This window comes from Microtus ochrogaster, chromosome 5 (genome assembly GCF_000317375.1).
Source record: "Microtus ochrogaster isolate Prairie Vole_2 chromosome 5, MicOch1.0, whole genome shotgun sequence".
In the NCBI taxonomy this organism is placed as follows: Eukaryota; Metazoa; Chordata; class Mammalia; order Rodentia; family Cricetidae; genus Microtus; species Microtus ochrogaster.
The window spans coordinates 9,466,565-9,490,651 of record NC_022012.1 but is presented as its reverse complement, the minus strand read 5'-3'; the positions used below and the strand labels follow the sequence as shown (position 1 = coordinate 9,490,651).

Sequence of the window (24,087 nt, the reverse complement as noted above, 5' to 3'; positions counted from 1 at the left end):
GGATTTTTAAGTAGAGACATAAAATTTGTGTTTTGTGTTTGTCCAAATGTTGAAAAGGAGTTAGAAAAGCAGAGCAGTATTTAATTTTTATGTATTATATAAGCTGAGTTTTCCAGCAGTTTGACTTCTGTATTTTTGTTCCTTTACAGCTTAAGTGAGCATAGTAATGGTTTCCATATTATAGTAGTAGATAAAAAAAATTAAATGGAATAAGTTAGTAAAGATTCAGTGACTTTAGCTATGATGATGTTGATGATGGCCTCAGTAATGATAGATGAATTTTTTTTTACCTCAAGCTTAATTTTAATCATTAAAATATCATAGATTGTCTTATATTACTTGCAGACTTTAGGATACCATTTTTCAACGAAATATTACTTACCACTTTCTGCCTCCTACGATTATTATTTTTATATTTCAGTTCATGGGAAAACCAGATGGAGACTATTATACTCTGGATGACATGTTTGTCTCCAAAGCAGCTGAAAAAGAGCGTTTTGGAGAAAGAGAAGAAAGCCAGAGGAGGAAAGCGATTGCCGAACACCAGAGTCTTACTGCACAGATGGCCAGATGTCTGTACTGTTTTGATAGTTCTCAGTTTCCCAAGCATCTCATTGTTGCCATTGGTGTGAAGGTAAGAAATAAAACACAGACAAGGTACAGGTCAGTATATGCAAATTTGTTCGCTCTTCAGATTGTAAGAAAATTTTTTTAAAGTTTTTATTTATCTTGATTTTTCATATGTTTTTGTTTTCTAAGTTACCATAATTCTTAGGGCCTTTGATGGAGAACATAATTCAATTTTGTTGACAATATAATTCTGGCTTTTCTGTTTTCTATCTTTAAGATCTAATGATTGAATTGAAATCAGCATTAAAATCTTCCCTTAGAGTCTTTATCTAAAGCAGCTTTCATTTCTTTACTTACTTCCTCATAGTAATAGAGTATATTTGAATTCTTGTAGACTGTGTCATAGTTTGAAAACTTATTGCAGATATTTTACCTTGGTTGTGTTTTTCCCAGTGTCTTGAAGCTTCAGGAGTACAGAAATAGGTAACTTTTGCTCACCATTGTATTCCAAGCATCTTATCTTCACAGTATATCATAATCATTTATTCAATAAATACTTGTTGATGACTATTTTTTACATTATAAAAATTAGTTCATTTAAAAATGTTTATTCTTTTAAGGATTTGGTGGGGGCAGTATTATTAAGATGTGAATCTAGGGCTCCATGTAGGCAAGTGCTGTAGGTAGTTGTACTTCTGAAGCTTTTATTCTGTTGAAATATAATAAAATTAGCAGATTAAACTTTACCCTGGTTCAGAAGGATATTGTCATAAAGTGAGAACAAAATCATGGAAGGTTTTATTTTGAAAACACGTTCTAGAAATCTTGTCTGAGGCACCAGTGAATGAAAAGCCTTGATAGGGAACAGAGAAAAGAGAAACACCTAGAGTAGCCCTCCTGTAATCCTGACACTTGGAGGCAGAGTCCAACAGATCTCTCAACTTGAGGCCAGCATGGTCTACAGAGAGTTCTAGGACAGCCAGAACCACACAGAAAAACCCTGTTTAAGGGGAAAAAAAATACTGGAGAGGATTAAATGAGGGTGACTGGGGCTGAATGAAGAAGTTCTGGTTTTAGGAAGTAACATTCATATTTATATATTATCTTTCTCATCACTCATATACATATGAATATCTCCTTGTCTATAATAAAAAAGTAGTTCTGGCTTATAGATAATTCATATATGTATATAGAGTTTAACCATAAAGGTAAAGTTACCCAGGAATCATTTTCTTCCCTTAGTTAACTCAGTTTTCTCCCATAATTAGAGAAATTGCTGATACAATAGTTTACACTGTCAACAAAAGAAAACAAAAACAAAAAGCTTTTTTTCTAGAGCCAAGCTTGAGTGACCATAGCCCAGAAACACTGATCTAGGTCACCTCAAGTTCCATATTCCAGGGTGGTAGCAATTTCTTAATTAGAATAACAGATCAAGGAAAAAAACCCACCAAGATAATTTTCATCTATGTTTATGAAAACAGCAGGTAGGTAAGTTATAGAACAGCCAGGAAATCAGCAATCTGTAGCTTTTTAGACATTCTGGAAGGTTTGCCTATTGGTTACAGGGATGTTAGGTCTTACACAAGAAGGAAAATAAATGACTATCTACTAAGGGGTAAAATGTTAGCTCAGGGTAATTTGGTTCTTGACTTCTAGCACTTTAGGCTCCTCAACAAGTACAGCTCTGTCTGCTTTATTAGCTCTAAACAGCATAACGTGCAGTTCTTCCAAGAACTTCCATTCATAAGATTTACATTCTGTCTTTTTATTTTTCAAAAATTGTTGTTTTTAATGTTTGTAAGTATATAGTTCCCTCAGATAAAAGATAAAGTGGCATTTGTTCTTGTCCGTTTTTGGTAAATCTTAGTTTTTGATGTCTATCAATGAAAACTGAGACTCATGCTCTAAATTTCCAGTTTATTAAAAACTATTTCTGTGGCGTTGTAAGTATAAATAGCATCTTTGAGAGTATTGAAATAAAACTAGTTTATAAAAGCAAATCTGCCTTTTTAAATACTCATGATTTCACTACTGTATTCTCATCTGTTATAATCATAACTAAATAATACATCATTAAAATTTGCCCCTAGGTTTATTTATGTTTACCCAATTTCCGCTCTCTTACTGAGGGCCACTGCCTCATAGTCCCTCTGCAGCATCTTCAAGCAGCTACAATGTTGGATGAAGATATCTGGGAGGAGATTCAGGTCAGTACTGTCATGCTCATTGTCTGGAAGGCTCATGAGGAGGTTTTGCAGATTATTATGATAAATTCAAACAGGTTTGATATTTCTACTTAACAATTTTTAGGTGTCTGTAAGATCATTATGTTTCCTTCTCTTACTATTATTTTCTCCATGTTCTTTTTTTGAAATCTTTTGTTTACTGAGAGAACTAACAAAGTAATTTTAAAAATCAATTAATTTATAATTAGTGCTTTGTGCAGCTTGAGATAATAATTGTTACTAAATATTAGAAGAAAGAAGTTCCAAAGAATGAAAATATGTGGAATCAGAGTTTTACAGGCAGCAATTACTGTTTGCCTTCTGACTGTGGTGATTGTGCTACCATATCAGCCCCCGTTTCTTCTTGGTTCTCTTTATAGCATACTCTGGCAATGAAGTCAGTTACATGAGTTAGTTATATAGTTTTGTGACTGATACTTTGAGAGATTGAAAGGCATCGCATGGGTTAAATTGTTGCTGAATTATTTCAAGACCTCATATTGACCAAGAAAGAAAGCATGATAAGTGCTGTCAGCTGAGTTGAGGTTTCAGAGACCCAAGATAGAAAATGTGAAGTTGGAAGATGTCACATAGATGACAGTATATATTTTAGAGAATATGGATAAAATGCCAAAAGAGGACATGTTTGCCTGCATTTTATGAAATACAGTCTCTTATTTCTTTGATTTTTGAGGTTGATACTTTAAAAGTTCATGGAACAATTATTATGTTGTTGTGTCAAAAGCCAAACATAATTAGCAACAAAGACAGAATATTTTTGATGTGAAAAAATGGAAGTGCTAGTGTAAAAAGTATGAAACTTTGGTCTTTAGGATTATTAGAGGATTTTTCTGGGGTACATTTAAAAATTTATGAAAAATTGATTTAACTTACAATAAAATACAGTGCAAAAAAACATTCAATTACAAGAATCTTATATGTATGTTAGATTTTTCTGTGAGGAATTAAGTGGTGAAAAACCTCAAGGTGGTTGAAGCATTTTTTCAGTGCCCTAGGAAGTCAACACATGAACATGGCATTTTAGGTGCTATACCCAACGGTATACTGTTTTCTACTATAGGCTACTTTCTTGTTTGCAGACTTCATTGAGCCAGTGGTATTTTAGAAAACTGAGAGAGGAAAAGCCAATCTGTATACATATAATGCCATTGTAGTTCTTGTGAAAGGAAAAACATTAGACATTGCACGTGTGTGGGGAGTGGCGTGCTGAGATGTCTGCAACAGTGGAACTGAGGAGGAAGTCTTTGATTTTACCTTCAGATATGTATGACTCAAATTAATTATGCTCTGTGACTAGTCCTCTATGCTTTTTTTATTAGATATACTTTGAAAAGTGATTTGACTTAATACAAGAGTATTGCTTGAAAATGAAGGAGCTCTTTTTCAATGATTTTCTTTTCAAGTACCTGAAAACACTGGATTTGACCTTATGTTTGGCAGAAAATGTTCAGATAGTTTCATCAAAGCATTCTTGAACAACCACAATTGCAAATGTGAACGATTCAAATTTTATAGTATTTTTTAGTTGAGCTTGAAGAAAAATTTGCCTTTAATGCAATTCATTATCTCAAATTGTTTCATCTAACCAGTGGTTTTTGAGATTAAAAACCTTTGCGAATGTGTAGTAATTTTTGAATATATGTCTGTCATATTTTTCCCGTCTTCTAGATGTTTAGGAAATCATTGGTAAAGATGTTTGAAGAAAAAGGATTGGATTGTATCTTTTTAGAGACTAACATGGGCATGCAGAAGCAGTATCATATGGTTTATGAGTGTATCCCTCTCCCAAGGGAAATGGGTGATATGGCTCCCATCTATTTTAAGGTATTATAAACAGGTTTTTTTTGTATATTTTTATTATTTTTTACATTGAATTGTGGGTGAATATATGTGTAGTAATGTATTTTTTAAAAATATAGTCATACCAAATTTTATACAAAGAAATGAGGTAAGCATAAAATGTTCTAAATACATTTCTATATAATGAATTTTGAACTTTTTGTTTAAGGAGGTTTGCTTAGACCTATAAATAAACCGTCAACAGTGACTTACAGTTTCTGTTTTAATACCTCTAGTGAAGTCATTGTTTTACCACGTACTGGTATATTTGTTTTACCAAATATAACTCTAGAAAAATGACTTCATGCAGTTGTAAATTGGGAATAACAGCCTGTCTGACATACTTTAAATTGGATTTAATTGAATGATAATTTCACCTTAAAATGTGTTCCTTAATGGTAGCCAAAAGTAAAAAATAAAAAAGATTATTTTACAAATAGTACCTATACTTTTTAACTTAGGAAGCCTTAAAGCCTTAAAATTCCATTTCTATGTATTTTTATCCCTACTTTTAAAAAGTAGACTTTAGTTTTAAGAATAATTTTTCTCAAAATGTTTACTACCAGTTGTTTGGTCCTAAATAGTTTTTGATACTCACAAATAATATACATTTCTTTTTTTGTTCAGAGGAGAACTAGTAAAATGAACTGATTTGAGTAGATTTCTATGCATTCAAAAAGAAATTTGTGAAATTTGTGTTTATCTTAAATTATTTACTCTTCTCAAGGATAGCTTTTTTTTACATGAGGTTGAGGTAGTCACTATAGAGTTAGGAAATAAAACAATATTATCTCTGACTAAAATTTGGTCTTTAAAACATTAAGTAGTTCTAGTTTTAAATCCTCTAATTAAGGCTTTTACCAATTCATAACAAGTCTGTCCTATGCACTGAAATCTGCATTCACCTAAAAAACAAAGCAACAATAAAACATGTCTTTTTGTGTTTGCTACTCTATTGATTTTTTTTTTCTGTTTTGTTTTGTTTTTCAAATGGTTGTTTCCTAGAAAGCAATAATGGAATCTGATGAAGAATGGTCCATGAATAAGAAGTTGATTGACTTATCTTCCAAAGATATTAGAAAGTCTGTGAGTATTAAGTTTTCTGTAATAGAAATTACTATAGTATGGGAATCTTTGTAAATGTGAATTCTCTTGTTTGAGAATTAGGCCATTTGATTGAGTGAGTAAAAGTGAAGCAGAAGTACATTTCACCAAGAAAGTAATTTCATTCTATGTGGTCTATAAAATCTCATTTGTTTATTGGAGGATTTTATTTGTTCAAATAAGTTTTTCTTCCTGGTCCTCAGTCTCTTGCCCTTTTATTCACCATAATCAGCTATGATGGCCACTGGATTCTGCTGTGACAGCATCTCAAGAGAACACTTTTGTCACTGGTGTTTTAATGTAAGAAGCAATTTGTGTTGGCTCCATTTTGAGTTTAGAATACCCTAGCTCTTTTTCTGCCCCCTCTTTCTTCCCATTCCACTTCTACTGTGCTTTAGACAGGGTCTATTGGTTGCTGCTATATACACTAGGCCAGCTAATGTGAGCCTTCAGGGATTCTCTTGTCTATACATTCAGTCTTGCCGTAAGAATCCCGAGGTTATGTATGTATGACACCACATTGAGCTTTATTGGGTTCTGGGGAACCCAACTCAGGTCTTTTCACTTGTGTGGCAAAAACCTGCTAAGCCATTTCCCTGACTCCAGATTTGTTTTTTATACAAAAGTTCCCTGCTACATTCCTAGAATATAGTAGCTGGGTTAGATTCTGTGTTTGCCACTTTCTTGGGGATTTGCTGAAGGTTGTTTTATCGTTCAGTTTTGACTTTTAGGTCAACTTTTAGATACAATATAGTAACTACTTCTCTCTACTTCTCTAGTGACTATTGTTTGTAGAAATGGAAATTAAATTGGTTAGAGATTAATAAACAGATTGTTTTTGAATTTTTTTTTAATTGCATATTGGCCATTTTTATTTTTTTAAAATCTTGGTTTTGTTCTTCTAACAGATTTCAATAGTATGATTAAATAATATATTAAAATCTTAATTTATATTTGAATGAAATATGACAATGGTGACATATATTAAATATAAAGAAGATTTCCTCCTTCAATCAGACTCTTGATGTCTCATAGCATTTTACTAACTTCATATGTTCATAAATGTTCATAAATATCATATAATTACTGCATTTCCAATTAGTTAAATATATAGAGGCTTTAAATATCCCAACCAGAATCTCATAATTTATATATAATGTAACTAGAAAAACTGCAATTCTAATGAGTGGTAATGAAACAGATTAAGTTATAAAATTTGATTGATACTTTGAATTTTAACTTAATTGGTTATTGTTATTCTAATTAGTAAGTGTGATAAAATTTGTGAAGTGTTTCATGTAGCAAAAGAGAAGAATGAAGTTTGAATTTAAGTAAAGAACTCATAATAAAAAAATTCAGACTACCAGTATTTACCAAATTTCTTAAAATACAGACACCCAGCTACTTTTTAAAAATAAAAATATAGTTAGAGAACGGAATTTTCTTTTTAAAATAACTCATTCTGTTAGTCTTCATTGCTTGCCTGCCATTTACCAGCTCTGTTCTGGGCATGCTCTGTGTAGTAGATCAGAACAGAAAAGGTGGTTGCTTTTATAGAGTTTACTATAGTGAAGGCTGTCAGTTCAGCCCTATGCTAAACCCAGTCTTCCATACACAATTGTTTTGTTTTGTTTTGTTTTTAAATACAGCTGTACTTGCCTGTAAATTGCCCCTGTAGGTTTTCATGCTGCTATGGGATCAATAGTCTACCAGAGACTAGATGACCTGCAAACCATAAAAAGCATTTCAGCATGAGACCTTTTGACAGAAAATGTTCACCCACTGCTGTTTAAATAGATACCTTTGGAATATGTTCCCTATATTTCTGCTTTTGGGAAGTCAGGCATCTTAGTCAAAACTCATGGATGGCTAGCATTCCCTGTCACACTGACAGCCAGTCCAAAGATGCATATTTTGTAGCACTAGTTAAGGTATAGTTTTAACTTAGAGGTGAGTGTTGGCTGCCATCTTTTTCTGTTCCATCCCTAGACAACTGGACTGGAATTTAAGGAGAAAAAAAAATCCTAATTGTTTTTTTTACTCTTCTTCCTACTGACTCATTAAAACAGTGTTTAATGTACAGTTTTTGTTCTTTTTTTATTTTTCCATTCAAAAATGTAGACTTCCACGACTCCTCCTATTCCCCTCCCGCTCCCCCACTCACCCTCCTCCAATCTCCTCCCTCCTTAAGAGAGGACAGGGTACCCTGCCCTGTGAGAAGTCCAAGGTCCTCCCCCCCTCCACCCAGGCCTAGGAAGGTGTGCATCCAAATAGGGTCCCAAAAAACCAGCACATGCAGTAGAAATAGGTCCCAGTGCTATTATCAATGGCTTCTGAGTCTGCCCCCATTGGCAGAAACATTCAGAGAGTCCGGTTTGATCACGTGCTTGTTCGGTCCCAGTCCAGCTAGATTGGGTGAGCTCCCATTAGATTAGGCATACTGTCTCAGTGGGTGGACCAACCCCTCGTGGTCCTGACTTCCTCGCTCATCTTCTCCCTCCTTCTGCTTTTCATTGGACCTTGGGAGCTCAGTCTGTTGCTCTGATGAAGGTCTCTGTCTCCATCCGGCGTAACATGGTGATATTCGAGATAATCATCAGTGTGGTAGTGGGGGAAGTCCAGTTCAGGCACCCTCTCCTCTGCTGCCCAAGGACGTACCTGGGGACATCCCCATGGACACCTGGAATTCCCTCTAGAGCCAAGTCTCTTGCCAACTCTAAAATGGCTCCCTTAATGTAGATATCTTCTTCCCTGCTACTATATCTGCCCTTCCTCCATCTCTACCCTCCCACTCCCCCAAGCTCTCCCCAGTCTTTCCCTTCTCCCTTCTCTCTCCCCCCTCACCCCTTCCCTCATCCTTACCCCCACCCCTACTCCCACCCCCATTCTCCAAACTTTTGCCCGGTGATCTTGTTTGCTTCCAATTTCCAGGAGGAACTATATATGTTTATCTTTGGGTTCACTCTTTTTGGGGACTTTTTTAGCCTTGTCAACTATAGGCTCAATGTCCTTTGTTTATGGCTAGAGTCCACTAATGAGTGAGTACATACCATTTTCATCTTTTTGGGTCTGGGTTACCTCACTCAGGATAGTGTTTTCTATTTCCATCCATTTGCATGCAAAATTCAAGATGTCGTTTTTTTACCGCTGATTAGTACTCTAACGTGTATATATTCCACACTTTCTTTATCCATTCTTCTATTGAGAGGCATCTAGGTTGCTTCCAGGTTCTCGCTATTACAAATTATGCTGCCATGAACATAGTTGAACAATATAATTGGGCATCTCTTGGGTATATTCCCTGAGGTAGGTTGATTCCCAATTTCCTGAGAAACTGCCACACTGATTTCCAAAGTGGTTGCACGAGTTTGCATTCCCACCAGCAATAGATCAGTGTTCCCCTTACTCTACATCCTCTCCAGCATAGGCTATCATTGGTGTTTTTGATTTTAGCCATTCTGACAGGTGTAAGATGGTATCTCAAAGTTGTTTTGATTTGCATTTCCCTTATCGCTAAGGAAGTTGAACATGGCCTTAAGTGTCTTTTGACCATTTGAACTTCGTCTGATGAGAATTCTCTTTTCAGTTCAGTACCCCGTTTTTTAATTGGGTTAATTAGAATTTTTTTTAATGTCCAGTTTCTTGAGTTCTTTGTATGTTTTGGAGATTAGACCTTTGTCTGATGCAGGGTTGGTGAAGATCTCCCATTCAGTAGGTTGCCTTTTTATCTGAATGACAATGTCCTTTGCTTTGCAGAAGCTTCTCAGTTTCAGAAGGTCCCATTTATTCAATGTTGCTCTTGTTGTCTGTGCTACTGGGGTTATACGTAGGAAGTGGTCTACTGTGCTCTTGTGTTGTAGTCTACTTCCCACTTTCTCGTCTATCAGGTTCAGTGTAGTCAGATTTCTATTGAGGTCTTTAATCTATTTGGACTTGAGTTTTGTGCATGCTTATAGATATGGATCAATTTTCATTCTTCTACAGGTTGACATCCAGTTATGCCAGCACCATTTGTTGAAGATGCCTTCTTCCATCGTATACTTTTAGCTCCTTTATCAAAAATCAGATGTTCATAGGTTTGTGGGTTAATATCCAGATTTTCGATTCGATTCCATTGGTCAACATCTCTGTTTTTATGCCAATACCAAGCTGTTTTCAATACTGTAGCTCTGTAATAGAGTTTGAAGTCAGGGATGGTAATGCCACCGGTAGCTTTATTATATAAGATTGTTTTGGCTATCCTGGGTTTTTTGTTTTTCCATATAAAGTTGATTATTGTTCTCTCAAGGTCTGTGAAGAATTTTGTTGGGATTTTAATGGGGATTGTGTTGAATTTATAGATTGCCTTTGGTAGAATTGCCATTTTTACTATGTTTATTCTACCCATCCAAGAGCATGGGAGATCCTTCCATTTTCTGGTATCCTCTTCAATTTCTTTCTTCAAAGCCTTAAAGTTTTTGTCAAATAGATCTTTCACTACCTGGTTAGTGCTACCCCAAGATACTTTATGCTGTTTGTGGCTATTGTGAAAGGTGATGCTTCTCTGTTCCCCTCTCTGCTTCTCTATCCTTTCTGTGTAGAAGGACTACTGATTTTTTTTGAGTTGATCTTGTATCCTGTCACATCAGTGAAGGTATTTATCAGCTGTAGAAGTTCTTTGGTAGTGTTTTTTGGGTCACTGATGTACACTATCATATCATCTGCAAATAACGAAAGTTTGACTTCTTTCTTTACGATTCGAATCCCCTTAATCTCTTTATGTTGTCTTATTGCTATTGCTACAACTTCAAGAACTATATTGAAGAGGTATGGAGAGAGTGGACAGCCTTGTCTTGTTCCTGATTTTAGTGGAATGGCTTTGAGTTTCTCTCCATTTAATTTGATATTAGCTGTTGGCTTGATGTATATTGGTTTTAATATATTTAGATATGATCCTTGTATCCCTAATCTCTTCTAGACCTTTAAAGGGGTGTTGAATTTTGTCAAATGCTTTTTCAGCAGCTAATGAAATCATATGTTTTTTTCTTTTAGTTTATTTATATGATGGATTACATTGATAGATTTTTTTGTATGTTGAACCAGCCCTGCATCTCTGGGATGAAGCCTACTTGATCATAATGGATAATTTTTTTGATGTGTTCTTGTATTCAGTTTGCCAGTATTTTATTGAGAATTTTTGCATCAATGTTCATAAGCGAGATTGGTCTGTAATTCTCTTTCTTGGTTGAGTCTTTGTGTGGTTTTGGTATCAGGGTAATTGTAGCTTCATAGAGTTTGGCAATGACTCATTTGAAACACATTAAGGAGGATAGGTATCAGCTCTTCTTGGAAGTTCTGGTAAAATTCTGCTTTAAAATTATCTGGTCCTGGGTATTTTTTGTTTGGGACGTTTTTTTATGACAGCTTCTATTGCCTCATGACTTATAGGTCTATTTAAATTGATTCAATTTTGCTATATGGTATTTATCTAAAACCGAGTTCATATCTTTTACATTTTCCAACTTTGTGACATGTATGCTTTTGTAGTAAGACCTAATGTTTCTCTGAATTTCCTCTGTGTCTCTGGTTATGTCCCCCTTTTCCTTTCTAATCTTGTTAACTTTCAGGATCTCTCTCTGCCTTTTGATTAGTTTGCATAGGGGTTTGTCAATCTTGTTGATTTTCTCAAAGAACCAGCTCTTTGTTTCATTGATTCTTTGGCTTGTTTTCTGTGTTTCTATTTTGTTGATTTCAGCCCCCAGTTGATTATATCCAGTCTTTTATACTCCTCCTGGGTGAGTCTGCTTCTTTTTTTTTTTTTTTTCTAGACCTTTCAGGTGTGCTGTTAAGTTTCTAATGTGAGCTTTCTTCATTTTTTTTTTTTTAATGTGGGAACTTAGTGCTATGAAATTTCCTCTTAGCACTGTTTTCATAGTGTCCCATTGGTTTGGGTATGTTGTGTCTTTTTTTTTCATTGAATTCAAGGAAGACTTTAATTTTTTTCTTTATTTCTTCCCTGACCCAGGGGTGGTTGTGTAGTTGACTGTTCAGTTTTGATGAGTTTGTAGATTTTCTGGGGCTAGAATTGTTGTTGAATTCTTACTTTATCATGGTGATCTGATAAGCCACAGGTGGTTACTAAAATTTTTTTGGATCTGTGGAAGTTTGCTTTGTTACTGAGTATGTGATCAGTTTTTGAGAAGGTTCCATGAGATGCTGAGAAGAAGGTATATTCTTTCCAATTTGGGTTGAATGTTCTATAGATGTCTTTTAAGTCCATTTGATTCATTACCTCTGTTAGTTCTCTTATTTCTCTGTTAGGTTCCTGTCTGATTGACCTGTCCATTGATGAGAGAGGATTGTTGAAGTCTCCTACTATTAGTGTGTGTGGTTTGATGTGTGCTTTGTATTCTAGTAATGTTTCTTTTACATATGTGGGTGCTTTTATATTAGGGGCATAGATATTCAGAATTGAGACTTCATCTTGGTGAATTGTTCCTCTTATGAGTATAAAGTGTTCATTTCCATCTCTTCTGATTGATTTTAGTTTGAAGTCAATTTTGTTAGATATTAGTATAGCCACACCCGCTTGTTTCTTAGGTCCGTTTGACTGAAAAACCTTTCCCAGTTTTTTAATCTGAAGTAATGTCTGTCTTTGTGGTTGATGTGTGTTTCTTGTAAACAGTAGAATGTTGGATCCTGTTTTCTTATCCATTCTCTTAACCTATGCCTTTTTATAGGTGAATTGAGTCCATTGATATTAAGTGATATTAATGACCAGTGGTTGTTAACTCCAGTTATTTTTTATTTATTTATTTTTTTGTGGTAGAGTTTGTATGTTTCCCTTCTTTGAGTTGTGTTTGTGGAGGGCTGTTAGATGTCTGAGTTATTGTGGGAGTTGTTCGCTTCCTTGGGTTGTGATTTTCCTTCTAGTACTTTCTGTAAGGCTGGGTTTGTGGCTACTTATTTTTAAAAATTTTTTTCCTGGAATATCTTGTTTTCTCCATTGATAGTGAAAAGCTATTGATAGTGAAAAGCTTGGCTGCGTATAGTAGTCTGGGCTTCCATTCGTGGTCTCTCAGTTTCTGCAGTACATCTATCCAAGACCTTCTGGATTTCATGGTTTCCATAGAGAAGTCAGGTGTAATTCTGTTAGGTTTACCTTTATATGTTATTTGACCTTTTTCCTTTGCAGCTCTTAATATTCTTTCTTTATTCTGTATGTTTTGATTATTATATGGCGAGGGGATTTTTTTTTTTGATCCTGTCTATTTGGTGTTCTGTATGCTTCTTGTACCTTCATAGGATTATCCTTGTTTAGGTTGGGAAAGTTTTCTTCTATAATTTTCTTGAATATATTTTCTGGGCCTTTGAGCTGTAATTCTTCTCTTTCTTTTACCCCTATTCTTTGGTTTGGTCTTTTCATAGATTTCCTGCATTTTTTTTAAAGAATTTGTTGGATTTGCTGTTTTCTTTGATCAGTGTGTTTATTTCCTCTATAGTTTCTTCAGCATCTGATCCCTCTTCTATCTCTTGTATTCTTTTGGTTATATTTGTCTCTGTAGTTTCTCTTCGTTTACCCAGATTTTCCATATCCTGCCATATCTCGGTTTTTGTTTTCTTCATTGTCTCCATTTCAGTTTTCAAGTCTTGAACTGTTTCCATTACCTGTTTGATTTCTTTTTTGGGGGGTATCTTTGAGGGATTTATTTATTTCTTCTAACTTTTTGTTAGTCTTCTCATCCATTTCTTTAAAGGAGTTTTTCACATCCTGTTTAAAGGTCTCTATCACTTTCATAATGTTTTGTTTAAAGTCTATTTCTTCTACTTCTTTTGGAGTAGGGTCTTCAAGTCTTCTTGATGTATGTACGCTGGATTCTGGTTTTATCACGTTGCTTTTCAGATTGTTGGAGGGATTCTTGCATTGGCAACTGCCCATCTCTTCCCTCAAATGCTGTTAGGAGAGTCTTGGCTGCTTGGTCTGATCTTTGCTGTGGCTAACTGCGTACTTGGGGATTTTTCTTGGTCTGCCCTCTTTTATGTCCCCTCAACACTGGAGTTTGCTCTCAGATTCTCTCCACTCTGACGTAGGCTGTGGTGGTGGATCACTCCGGATGGATCTACTGTTACTGGTTAGGGACACTTTCTGGCCAAGGACCTTGCAGACAAAAGGGCGGGCTTGGTAGATGCTGATTCGTTGGAACAAAGAAACCCCTGCAGCCTTGCACTCACCACTGTGTCCCCAAAGCCTCAGCCCTGAAGCAGGCTGAGTTAGGGGATCCTAGGACCTTGCAAATGGAAAGGGGTGCTTGGGGGAAAGCTGGGGTAGGATAAGTAGGGAAAGCCAGTAGCTGGGAAGAAGCCCCACTGAATGGCCAGAAAGTTTAGGGGATTGGAGGGTGCCTGTGCTCCCTTCCTGAGGCATCTGGCCAGCTAGGTGGGCACACACTTACCCTTCCGAATGGAGCTACTCCAGTTTTTGTTCTTGACATCATAATTTCATACTCAAAATTCTTTCATAAAATTGTAATGATGACCAATGTATTCGAAGTGGAAATTTTTAAAGAAATGTATTTTTTTACATTTGCTACTGTAAGTGCAGCTTGTGGGCTATCTAGTGCTTAAGCTTGCTTTTTGAAAACCTAGACTTAATACATGAAGTACATATCCAGGCACTTTTACTAACTTAACTAATAGGGAAAACAAGAATCAGGTGTGGCCGCATGTAGAACAGCATCAGTAGTCTGAAGATGGGAACCCTTGAAGCAGTAGGGATTCATAGAACTTTTTTTTTTACTGGAACCTCTTTAGAAGTTATAGTAGATGGGGAAGAAGACAGATAACTTCCTGGTGCATCTTAATGTCCATTTTGGTGGAATCGCGAGTAGATCTTAATCCAGAAGAGTTCCAAAAGAGCCAACTTTCAGAGTACCACATTTTTCAGTGTCTTTTAAAGTGATTTGTTTCAGAATATAAAGTGAATAAACACTTAGTCACTTTAAAATTTTATGTCTGAAAGACTTATAAACATTCTTGTGAATGTTTTGTGACCTTAATAATTTCAAAAGTTTTTTGTCTTTCTCTTTGCAGTTGAGGGTCATTGTTTTTTCTCCAAGTACATTCTTATGTTTCAATGGAGATTCATGTATTTGTACTTTCTTCTGATTCTTTTGACTTTATTTTTTTCTATGTCATTTGAGGGTTAGTGTTCTATTTCTATGGTCTTTAGATTTCCAGCAGTTTAATTCCAAGCCTATGGCTAGGACAGTAGATTATGTAAACAGATCTGAGTGCTCACAGCAAAGGGATCATGTGATAACAAAAAAATCTGTCAAGAAAATGGGCAATTTTTTTTTTTAAAGCAAAGCTGTTGCATTGAGAGATAAGGAAATTCTTGATTGAATTTTACAAAAATTAAGGTGAATTTTATGGGAAATGTAGCAGTCAGTATTTAAGGATAATTGCTTTTTAATTAAGAAAACTGCTTTCAAGGGAAATTTGAGGAAGTTAGGCATTACTATTGAAATCAGAGGGAGAAATTCAGAGTGAAAAACTGGGCAGTTTTCAGTTTTGCTGTTCACTCTTAACTTCCTCACTTCTGAGCCTCCATATACACCTCTCCTCTGTCCAATCATAGTCTAGTTTTGTTATGTAAGTGTGTCTAGGGTTGACCATTTGGGATTTGACATGCTCTGTTAGGGTTTGTTCCTGGAGGAAACTTTTGCTCTTAGCTGCCATTAATCACTTGTAACACTGTCTTGGTTTTCCTGGTTGTGGCCTGGCAAGATTTCCCCCATCTATGTTGTTATGTCAATCTTGTTGTCATTCTGCTCTTGTTCAGGTAACCATATTCTTCAGATTTCTTACGTGCATTTTTTTTTCTGTTTTGCCTAGGGAATACTGTATAGCAACAGGCCTCTTGAACCTCTGGCTCCTATAATTTTTTTTTTTCTTTCTTTCTCTTGAGCATTAGCTGTAGGGTTGCATTGCAGATGTATCAGTTGGGATTGAGCAACCACACACAGACCTTTTCTTATTCTCTGCATTTTGACCAGTTCTGGTTCTCTGTAATAGTTCACGTTTGTTAAAAAAAAAAGATTTTTTTTTTTGATGAGAGCTGACAGCTATACTTAATCTGTGAGTATAAATATTTGAACACAGATATTATTACATTGGGTTATGGAAAGGTCTAGGACCCCTCTAGCAATCTAGCCGTGAGTAGTAGGCTACATTTATAGAACCAGGCATGAATTTCCTACTAAGTTGACTTTAAGTCTAATTAGACAGCTTTGATTCCCCCTAAGATAGAAGAACCATTCTTAGACCATTGGTAATATTTTGCTAGTCTCATCATTGCTAGGATTCATAGGCTTTACAGCTTGATAGGAGTATGGATTGATCCTCTTTTGGCAGCTTACATACTGTGGAACTAGTCCTCCCAGAGGAGGCTTTTAGTTCAGGTCCAGTTCAATTCCTCTACGTCCTAAATGCTGCTTGTTGTCTCTTACTTGAGGGTCCTAGATCTGAATCTTTAGATTTGAGTAGATAACCTGGAGTATCTGAAGTAGCCAGTAAAGTAGAAGGAACCATGGGAGGATGAGGTGAGAAGAAGCTCTAGAAAAGAAGACAGCAGGGGGCAGGGACTATGAAAGCGATAATGGTGAAAACAGAGGACTTTTAACTGGGGATAAGATAGGAAACGAAGCATAATAAAGGGGCTAGGGAAGGAGTGTAGCACGAATTCTAATTGTTCTCAATAGTAAAAACTCAGAATCATCAGTCAGAGGGTGAAAGCTGAAGGATCAGAGAAACAAAATGGTCATCTGCTAGAGAGTTCTTGCCTCTTCTAATGCTCAGACCAGAGGGGCAATCCTGTCTCTACAAAACCTCAGACTGAATGAACTGAGCTCTTGTCTTCCTCTTGCCGTATATTCCTCTCTCTGCTCAGCCATATCCTTTCTTTTTTCCACCTCCCTAGTGCTGGGATTAAAGTTATGTGACTCCCAAGTACTGGGATTAAAGATGTGAGCCAATATAGCCTGGCTCTATCAACCCAGGGTAGCTTTGAATTCAGAAATCCATCTGCCTCTGCCTCCCAAGTGCTGTGATTAAAGGTGTATACCACCACTGCCTCTATGACTAACTAGTGGCTTAGCTCTGCACTCTGATCTTCAGGCAAGCTTTGTTATAGTATAAACAAAATATCACCACAAAAGAGAGATGCATAACATTAAGGTTGTTTGAAAAAGGCGTAGGGTAACATACTGTTTTATAAGCCATGCTCTTTCTAACAGAAATTCCAGTGCTAGGTTTGGGAAACCGCTCCTTGTGTTGATGGTTGGAGGAATATAAGAGCCTCCTAAAACAATATGGGCTGTTGCTGTTGCCTTCTGGAACTTGAAGGTCAGACCCTATTTCTGTGTAAACTGTTAAAAGTGGAACTGGGGTTCCAGCAGTTTTCCTTATGATGGAAAAGGCAGGAAAAGAAGAGTGCTGATGATTACAAATATACCAGCTCTGATGCCAGTGCTGATGATTACAAATATACCAGCTCTGATGCCAGTGCCTTTGTTGGAAGTATGGACTACACTCTGTTGGGTGTCTCCTGAAGACTGGAGAAGAGATTTCTCTTAATGGACTGGAACTAAACTTGGGGCTCTGTGCCTGTAAGGCAAGAACATTCCTACTGAGCCATATCCCCTGCCTTAGTTTTGTTTTTCCTTATTAAGTACTGGCTGGCTGGTCTCTCAACACAGCTTTGACCTCTTTATAGCCAAGTCCTTAAACTTGAAGCCCTCCTACTTCAGCCTCCTGAGTGTCTTTGACTATAGGCATCTTTCACCACTTCTAGAGAAGAGAAAAGACACTCTTATCTTCTCAGTTGATAGAAGCTATCTATATCTATGGCTTGTGGCCTTCTCCTGCCTTCAAAATGAAGAGTTAGGCCGGGCAGTGGTGGCACACGCCTTTAATCCCAGCACTCGGGAGGCAGAGGCAGGCGGATCTCTGTGAGTTCGAGGCCAGCCTGGTCTACAAGAGCTAGTGCCAGGACAGGCTCCAAAGCTACAGAGAAACCCTGTCTCGAAAAACTAAAAAAAAAAAAAAATGTAGAGTTAGGTACCTACCAATCTTTATACCTCAGGCCTCTTGTTTCTTGTAATTATCCTCATGATTACATTTATCTCATGTGAATAACTCAGCATCACCATTTTATTTCAAGACTAAACTTGTTCATGCCTTTAATGTCTCTTTTGCCATGTAAAGTAGTATACTCAGGGCTTTGCCATATTCAGGACCCATTATTCTGCCTATCAGAGTGTAATACAAAGAAAATGAAAGAGTGCTAGCACCATATATTCCTTCAAGTTATTTCTCAAAGTATTGCATGCTGCATGCCTGATAACCTAGTTAGGTCAGTGTCCAATGGAGCCTTCTTTCCTACTGTCACTGAACAACTTTGCACAGAACATTCTTTTTTTTTTTTTTTAAATTTCTGCCTCCTCCCCGCCTCCTATTTCCCTTCCCCTCCCCAACTCCTCTTCCCTTCCCCCCATTATTCTCCTCCCGCCTCCTATTTCCCTTCCCCTCCCCCTCCCTCTCCAGTCCAAAGAGCAGTCAGGGTTCCCTGCCCTGTGGGAAGTCCAAGGACCTCCCCCCTCCATCCAGGTCTAGGAAGGTGAGCATCCAAACAGGCTAGGCTCCCACAAAGCCAGTACATGCAGTAGGATCAAAACCTCGCGCCATTGTCCTTGGCTTCTCAGCAGCCCTCATTGTCTGCCATGTTCAGAGAGTCCGGTTTTATCCCATGCTTTTTCAGTCACAGTCCAGCTGGCCTTGGTGAGCTCCCATTAGATCAGCCCCACTGTCTCAGTGGGTGGGTGCACCCCTTGTGGTCCTGACTTCCTTACTCATGTTCTCCCTCCTTCTGCTCCTCATTTGAACCTTGGGAGCTCAGCCCGATGCTCCACTGTGGGTCTCTGTCTCTATCTCCGATATGCAAGATATTCATCAGTATGGCTTTAGGATCGGGCCATTTCAGGCTCCCTCCCCTCAGCTGCACAGAACATTCTTAAAGAGGACATAGACATGAAAGTAACAGTCTCCTATATGCTAAAATTAGAGCTGGGGAGTTGCATAAACATCCTTCTCTCGGATATTCCCAAAAAACCTCAGAATGCTTCGTGTTTCCCCTTAGACTCAAATGTTGCAGAATTGTCTGACATGACATACTCAAGAGAATCAGAGATGTGCTTAAAGCTTTGTCTGTGGGTCTGTTTTTACTTTGTTTTTTCTCAATTGTCAGTAATGACTATTATCGTTAAAAATACAGAACTCTAGAAAACATCTAAATACACGAAGTGACATTTTAATGTTTATATTACTTTGTAGACTGATTTTTTTAAAAAAAATTCCTGCTTTATGAGAAACATTTTGTTGTCTCTAATTTTATTTGACTTGTAATGACTACAAAGGACTTCTCTGTTCATACTATACCGTAAACTCTGAAGTTGTGCCTTCTTAAGTACCCAATACCAATTGGGTGTGGGAATATGTGGTCCAGATGAGTCATGTTGCTTGCATAGTGGTTTTAGAGGGGAGACTTACTGTATATTGATTAACCTGGATGATATGTAGTGATAAAAGTTGGAACTTTAGAGGAAAACCTTACAAAGATACAAAATCTGCTGCATAAAAGCAAGAAATTATAGCTCTTTTCAATGAGTAAGGAGATTAAAACTCTAACCCCAATCCCCCCCCCCCGTGTGTGTGTGTGTGTGTGTGTGTGTGTGTGTGTGTGTGTGTGTGAAAGGAGGGAGAGAAGGGTAATATGGAGCTGATCCCAAGGGATTGTGAAATTAACTTGGTATACTAAATAGTGCTATATTTATCTCACTAATTAGTGAAAGAAATAAAAATTATAAATTTATTTATATTTGATAAATATTCTCATAGTAAAGATTTTACGCATTTGTAAACACAGCCACAAATATATAATCAAGCTCCCTTTTCCTAAGTATAATATGAACAAAATAAACTTTTATTTGTAGTCATAGGAAAATTGTTCCTTGTTTCTGTAAAAAGATTTGAATACCTTTTTTCCATTCTCTTCAAGAACAGGAAAGTAGTTGTTTTGATTGTGAATTGCTAGACTTGATGGCGATCTGTCTGACTGAAATCTTTTCCTTGGGAAGTTAAGTCATGGGAAGTTTGTCATGTACATTCTCCTGATAGATGATCAGTTCTCTCATGGCAGAGAATTGGAGAAACCATAGCTTTCCCATTTCAAATGTAATTTGTTTGTTTATTTAGGTGCCTAGAAGTTTGCCTTATTTTGCCGTAGAATTTGGCCTTCAGGGGGGATTTGCCCACGTCATTGAAGATCAACACAAATTTCCTCGTTACTTTGGAAAGGTATACTCAGAAATTTGATACAACACTGAAGTTTAGTGGTTTTGTTAATATTTTCACAAAAGTATAAAAGAAAATTTAAGTTTGAACACACTATACAAGAATTTGGTGAGTTGTTCTCTCTACAGGTTTGAGAGAGAGGGGTGGGGTTTAAGAGGTAACAATAAAAATATACCAGAATATTCATGATCACGTCAGAGATATTATTGTGACAGTGTTCTCAGTCTTAATAACTGTAATGCTTTTCTGACTTTGAAATCAGACAGCTTTGTTCTGAAAAATTGTGATATTTATTAAGGGCTTACAGTGTGCCTATCTACTACTGTCCAAGCAGTCATCTAGTGCTCACAGTAACCCTGTTGTCTAGATTTTGATCTAAATTTTGTTGTACAGATTAGAAAACTATAAATTGCAGAGAGGCCGTGTAACTTGCCTAGGGCTATGTGCTATATGAGAGAACCCAGGTACCCTAGGTTATGGTTATTGGAGAGAATAAATAGTTTCAGCTCTTCATTTATAGTTAAAGTATAATCCAGTACAAATAAATGACCCATTTCACACAGTTAAGTTCTGGGCACATATGAAAGAAAATCCTAGTCATTTGACTGCCAGTAGTTTTTTTCAGGGAAGAAAAAAAAAATGTCTTTTTCAGAGTATATTCCTTAAATTAGAGGTCTACTTAACTACATATCTAAAGTCTTGTTAGGAACTGGAATGGAATTAATAAGGCATTGCAAATTGGCAAAATGAATCTTGGCCTAGCACAGGCCTTCTCATATCACTTCTGTGTCTGTGCATCTAGAGAGAGGGTTCTTGATGAACTATTCTGAGAGTTCATAATTGCCCACTCTGCTTCCTCCTCTGCCCTACTCTCATCTGCATAAGATAATCTTCTTCAGTGAATTGGGATGTGCCAAGAAGAAACAGAGCTCCATTGGTTTGGATCCAGAACTGCTGTCCTTAACAAGCACCCAGATTCTAAAATCACATTCATTTTTGAATTATTGCTTATAGACTCTCACATGACCCAACCGGATCTTGAATTTACCACATAGCTGAATATGTCTTTGCAATTCTGATTATCCTACCTCCACCTCCTGATGTGAGTTTCCAGGAGTGTACCATCATGCCTGTTTTTATATAAAGTCTTAGACATCAAACCCACAGCTTCATGCATGTCAGGCACATACTCTACTACTCGACCTACCAACTGGGTTCTAGCCCATCCCTTGTTTGAGAAGTTTGCAGAATTTTTTTCTACATAATTAACAAAACAAATAAAAACCAAAGCAACAACAAAGAACAACTTTGTTTGCACTGCTCTGAAAAATTCTGTTGTTGTTCCCTAGAGATTTTTAACTGCTCTTTAGCTTTGGATTTAGAGCTCTCGATTCATAGTTTTACAGATTGTTTTCTAGAGGAAAGGACACCATTCACCCATTGTTTTACTTTTTCAATTTTCATTGGTTGAATTGTCTCCCCTTCAAGTATTACTCAGGCATTGTGCTTTTAATATTGAACAGGCAATTTCCCCATGCCTCAGAGCATCCTTGTCATGAACTACTTTCTAACCTCCTTTGACTTGCTTCCCAAGAAATTATTCAGAGAACACTGGAAAATAGTCTCTTTTGCAGTAAGAGAATGAGAACCTATCTTGCATTGTCAAATAATGCATGCAGTGGTCTAGAGACAGTTTCAGACAGACACAAACTACCCTTTCTCAGACTGTAGTGTTGAAATGGCATGATGCCAGGAAACTTGGACTAAATCTGAATTTGTCCAGTCTCTCCTGAGGTCATATGCAGAGGACTTTCTTAGTGATGGGTGATTCCCTTTTCTGATTTATCCAACAAGTAGGACATTCGTTTGTTTGTTTTAAATGTCTTCTGGTCTTTGCCACCTCCCTTTTCCAACCATGTAAATGAGACTTTATTATTCTGGTTCTCACCACATCTCCATATTCTCTTATGAGCTCTCTGATGACATATTATTTATCTTTATGAGCAAGGAAATTAAATTTCACTTTCTTTATCCTTTTTGCTACCATTAGATAGATATACTAATGATCAACCAAGCAGACAAATTGCTTCACAAGAGACACCACAAGTACTCTCAGGATCACAGAATTTCTAGTTAAGATTGTAAATAAGGTTTTTTGCTTGAAACTAATATGTAATGTGTGTACATTGTCACAAAGAACTACTTAATAATATGTTTAATAGGAGAATTAATGAGTAGTTCCATTCTTGATTGCATTGTTTGTACATGTATACTTTCATATTTTTCTTACTCTTTAAAAGGAAATCATTGGTGGTATGCTGGATCTAGAGCCCAGGCTGTGGAAGAAGGGCATCAGAGAAAGCTTTGAGGACCAGAGGAAGAAAGCATTGCAGTTTGCTCAGTGGTGGAAACCATTTGATGTCACCAAAAGTAAAAGCTGTTAAGTGTACCTTGCATGTGTTGTTTCCTCTGCTGAACTCATTCAGTTTATATCTATTATATTTACCAGCAACTTTGCCTTGATCCCTAGGGAAAACAGCAGCAGCTGGCTACTCTAGTCACTGACATCCATGTTAGGTCAGACTGTTTTCTTCCTCATGGGAACTTAGTTTGAGTGATAGTGGAATAAGAGCAGATGTATCAGGATTATTGGTACATGTTCCTTTTGTATCTAACTTCTAGCTGTTCCAGTTGTTTGCTTACCCTAGAGAAGGACTTGTCTCCAGAGGTCTAACAAGACTTCAGTGGAAAGTGGGTCTGCTTCCAGGTAGAGTCCTGGTAGCTTCTTTTGTGCTTTTTATAGAAAATTAGATGTATTCAGAACTAACAGGGTTATTTTCATAGTTTTATTAAAGGGGTCTTTTTCCTTTTTTTTTAATAGTAGCGTATAATATCATCTTTGTTAAAGAAAATGATTAAAGAATTAAATGATAATGAAATATACATAAATGGAAATGTGTTTTTAGTTCTGGAACATAAAATAACTTGAATTTTGGTAATCCAAAAATAATTGTCTTAAACAGCACAATTCTTAATTGTTTGGGGTTTGTGTAAAGTTAAATTCTGTAGCCAAATCACTGTATTGGTTTTTAATATTGTCATAAATGTCAAATGATATAAATATCCAAGAAATGTTCTTAATAAAAGTGCTTAAGTTTTATTATTCTCAACATCTGATTTTGAGAAAACCGTGTGTTTATAAAATATGTGTTGTAGTAAGTCTTATTAAAACATATTTTCAAAAAGTCAAGCTGTGATATTTATAATAAAAATGTTAGTGCTTGGAATAAGAGTGAAGTTTACTCTAGAGTTACCTATTATGCATTTATTTTAACGTCTCACTGTCACTTTTTTGGTGTATGTTCCTTGTATGTTAAAAGACAGCTGTTTTTGTTCCTTTCAAATTTTCCAAATAATGATAAAGCTTACTGGTTTTAATTTTCAGTACTTAATACATCAAAGTGTGTATATGTATATATATAGTGTATTATGTATAATAAACAGACAGTATGATTGTGTTTTCAAGCTATTAGCTTTGTCTCAAGTTTTAAATGAATTTAAAACTTTCATTTTTATAATTAGTGAGTTAAAATGTTTGTTAATAGTTCAAAACATATGAATACTCCTGCCTTAAATTCTACTGTATTTATAATATATGCATTCCAAATGAACTCTTTTTGTCTTGGCTCTGATTACTTCTTGATGCACAGTCAATTTCGCTAAACCTCAGTGGCTTCAAATAATAACTTATCTTGTACCTTATGGTTGGCACTTTTAGTGATTTACCCTTTCCTTATGATATCTAGGTCCTCGGCCAAAGTGGCTTAAACATCTGGAGATTGTAGTGATAAGGCGAGCAGGCCTGCTTTTCGTCCTGCTCGGCTCCCGCACGGCTAGTTTTGCCCCCGAAATAACAACACACAAAGTGTATTCTCTT

At 36.4% G+C, this 24,087-nt stretch overlaps 1 protein-coding gene across 1 annotated transcript in view; it reads left to right on the top strand.

Moving 5' to 3' along the window:
- Cwf19l2 (CWF19 like cell cycle control factor 2) overlaps positions 1-23,842 on the top strand; it is a 78,321-nt gene extending 54,479 nt beyond the window's left edge. Inside the window, exons 13-18 of the mRNA XM_005346812.3 lie at positions 422-634; positions 2,664-2,780; positions 4,488-4,643; positions 5,664-5,744; positions 20,052-20,153; positions 22,451-23,842. Coding sequence (XP_005346869.1) covers positions 422-634; positions 2,664-2,780; positions 4,488-4,643; positions 5,664-5,744; positions 20,052-20,153; positions 22,451-22,594 — 813 coding nt within the window. The 3' untranslated portion in view covers positions 22,595-23,842. The remainder of the gene's footprint in view (positions 1-421; positions 635-2,663; positions 2,781-4,487; positions 4,644-5,663; positions 5,745-20,051; positions 20,154-22,450) is intronic.
- The last annotated feature ends 245 nt before the right edge of the window (positions 23,843-24,087 follow it).